At 43.9% G+C, this 1,833-nt stretch overlaps 1 protein-coding gene across 8 annotated transcripts in view; it reads right to left on the bottom strand.

Moving 5' to 3' along the window:
* LAS1L (LAS1 like ribosome biogenesis factor) overlaps positions 1-1,833 on the bottom strand; it is a 35,499-nt gene that overhangs the window by 24,636 nt on the left and 9,030 nt on the right. For all 8 annotated transcript variants that reach the window (XM_035890132.1, XM_035890125.1, XM_035890128.1 and 5 more), the window contains exon 8: positions 1,286-1,371. In XM_035890132.1, coding sequence (XP_035746025.1) covers positions 1,286-1,371 — 86 coding nt within the window. The remainder of the gene's footprint in view (positions 1-1,285; positions 1,372-1,833) is intronic.

Below are 1,833 nucleotides of genomic sequence, written 5' to 3'. Positions count from 1 at the left end.
TCGAGGGAGGTTATCCTCCCCCTCTACTCTGCCCTGGTGAGACCCCACCTGGAGTACTGTGTCCAGTTCTGGGCTCCCCAGTTCAAGAAAGATGAGGAACTCCTAGAAAGAGTCCAGGGGAGGGCAACAAAGATGATGAGGGGACTGGAGCACCTCCCCTACGAGGAAAGGCTGAGAGAGTTGGGCTTGTTCAGCCTGAAGAAGAGAAGACTGAGAGGGGACCTTATCAACACCTACAAATATCTTAAGGGCGGAAGTCACGAGGATGGAAGCAGTCTGTTTGCAGTGGTGTCCAGCGACAGGACTAGGGGCAATGCGTGCATACTGAAACATAAGAGGTTTCAGTTGAATAAGAGGAAAAACTTCTTCACTCTAAGGGTGACAGAGCACTGGAACAGGCTGCCCAGGGAGGTTGTGGAGTCTCCTTCTCTGGAGATATTCAAAGCCCGCCTGGACGAAGTCCTGTGTAGAATGCTCTAGGAGAGCCTGCTTTAGCAGGGGGGTTGGACTAGATGATCTCCCGAGGTCCCTTCCAACCCTTGTGATTCTATGATTCTGTGAAAGCAAAAAATACAATGCCTGATCTAATCACATGGTAAACCACAGGAAAATAATCTACCTGTTTGCTAATCTGCTTCCAGTTTCAGCCTACATCACGCATAACGAAGAGCTATTCTGTCTAAAAATATACTGCAAAGAGAAGGCACATTGAGCAAAGCAACATAGAATCAGAAAGCTCCAGAGTTTTTACTACTGTGATGCAGTCACAGAACTTCGAGGATCTTTCTTGAAAGTTCTTTGGCTGGTGTTTCCAAGAGGTCCCAGGGAAACAGACAAATGATTAGTTTTCATTTCAATGAAATTTCATTTCATGCCTAATTCTCTTGAGGAAGGAACAGCATGGAACTGAGACGCAACTGGTGAATGAGGGTCAGAAAAACCCATTTAGATTTGCTTCAAATCTTTAATGTAGAAAAAATAAACTAGTGGGAGTTCATGAAATCAATTGCAGGTAAGGGCAGAGAAGCAAGCTTCAAAAGACATTTTGGCCAGGCAGCATTCAGTGCTGAAGAGTTATCCTTCCATGGTAAGAGATTTATGCAAAAGCAATAGCTAAGCATGGCCATAAACAGGTCTGAAGAACAGGTCAAAAGATGCTTAAGGACCCAGATATAGGAAAAATATGCAGAGAATTACAGATTCCAATATAATGAGAAAAAAAGAACAGACTTGGACATAACACTAGCTATACACTTTCTACTTATGTGGGGCCCAAAACACTAACCTTCATACTTGATATTTAGCATCTTCAGACAATCCATCTTTGGGATGAGAAAGCCATCACTGAGAAGAGCTTCAGCCACTGCCTCCCTAGAGCAATCAGAGAGTCTTATTAACACCACTTACTCCTTTACATATCGAAACACCACTTGCACCAGTTCTGAAACAAGTTTGAGCGCCAAATATTTGGAACTATGAGGAGGTCATGTAGCTTGTTGTAAGGCACTAAGATTGTGTGCCAGTCTTGGGCTTGGTATATCCCACCAGACTTGGAGGGGATGTGCAGTTGTGCAAACTGGAACAGAACCAGAACCTGGAAGGAAACATTTCTGCTCAAGTTGCAGAGGCAAATACCTTGGTATTTCAAAAGCATGGAAACATTTATCATACTCAAATACCTATGGTTTGCAGTATCATCCAAGTCTTCTGCCAGCAGGCCAGCCAAGATTTTAGGATCTCTGACTCACAGAGCTATGTTAAATTTCAGGGGAAAAGCCAATCCTGTTGACTTGTTGTCAAGGCATACCTTAAGGTGCAGTTCACACTACTGTT

Source organism: Egretta garzetta, unplaced genomic scaffold (genome assembly GCF_000687185.1).
Source record: "Egretta garzetta isolate BGI_Z169 unplaced genomic scaffold, ASM68718v1 scaffold512, whole genome shotgun sequence".
In the NCBI taxonomy this organism is placed as follows: Eukaryota; Metazoa; Chordata; class Aves; order Pelecaniformes; family Ardeidae; genus Egretta; species Egretta garzetta.
This window is presented reverse-complemented; position numbering and strand designations above follow the sequence as displayed.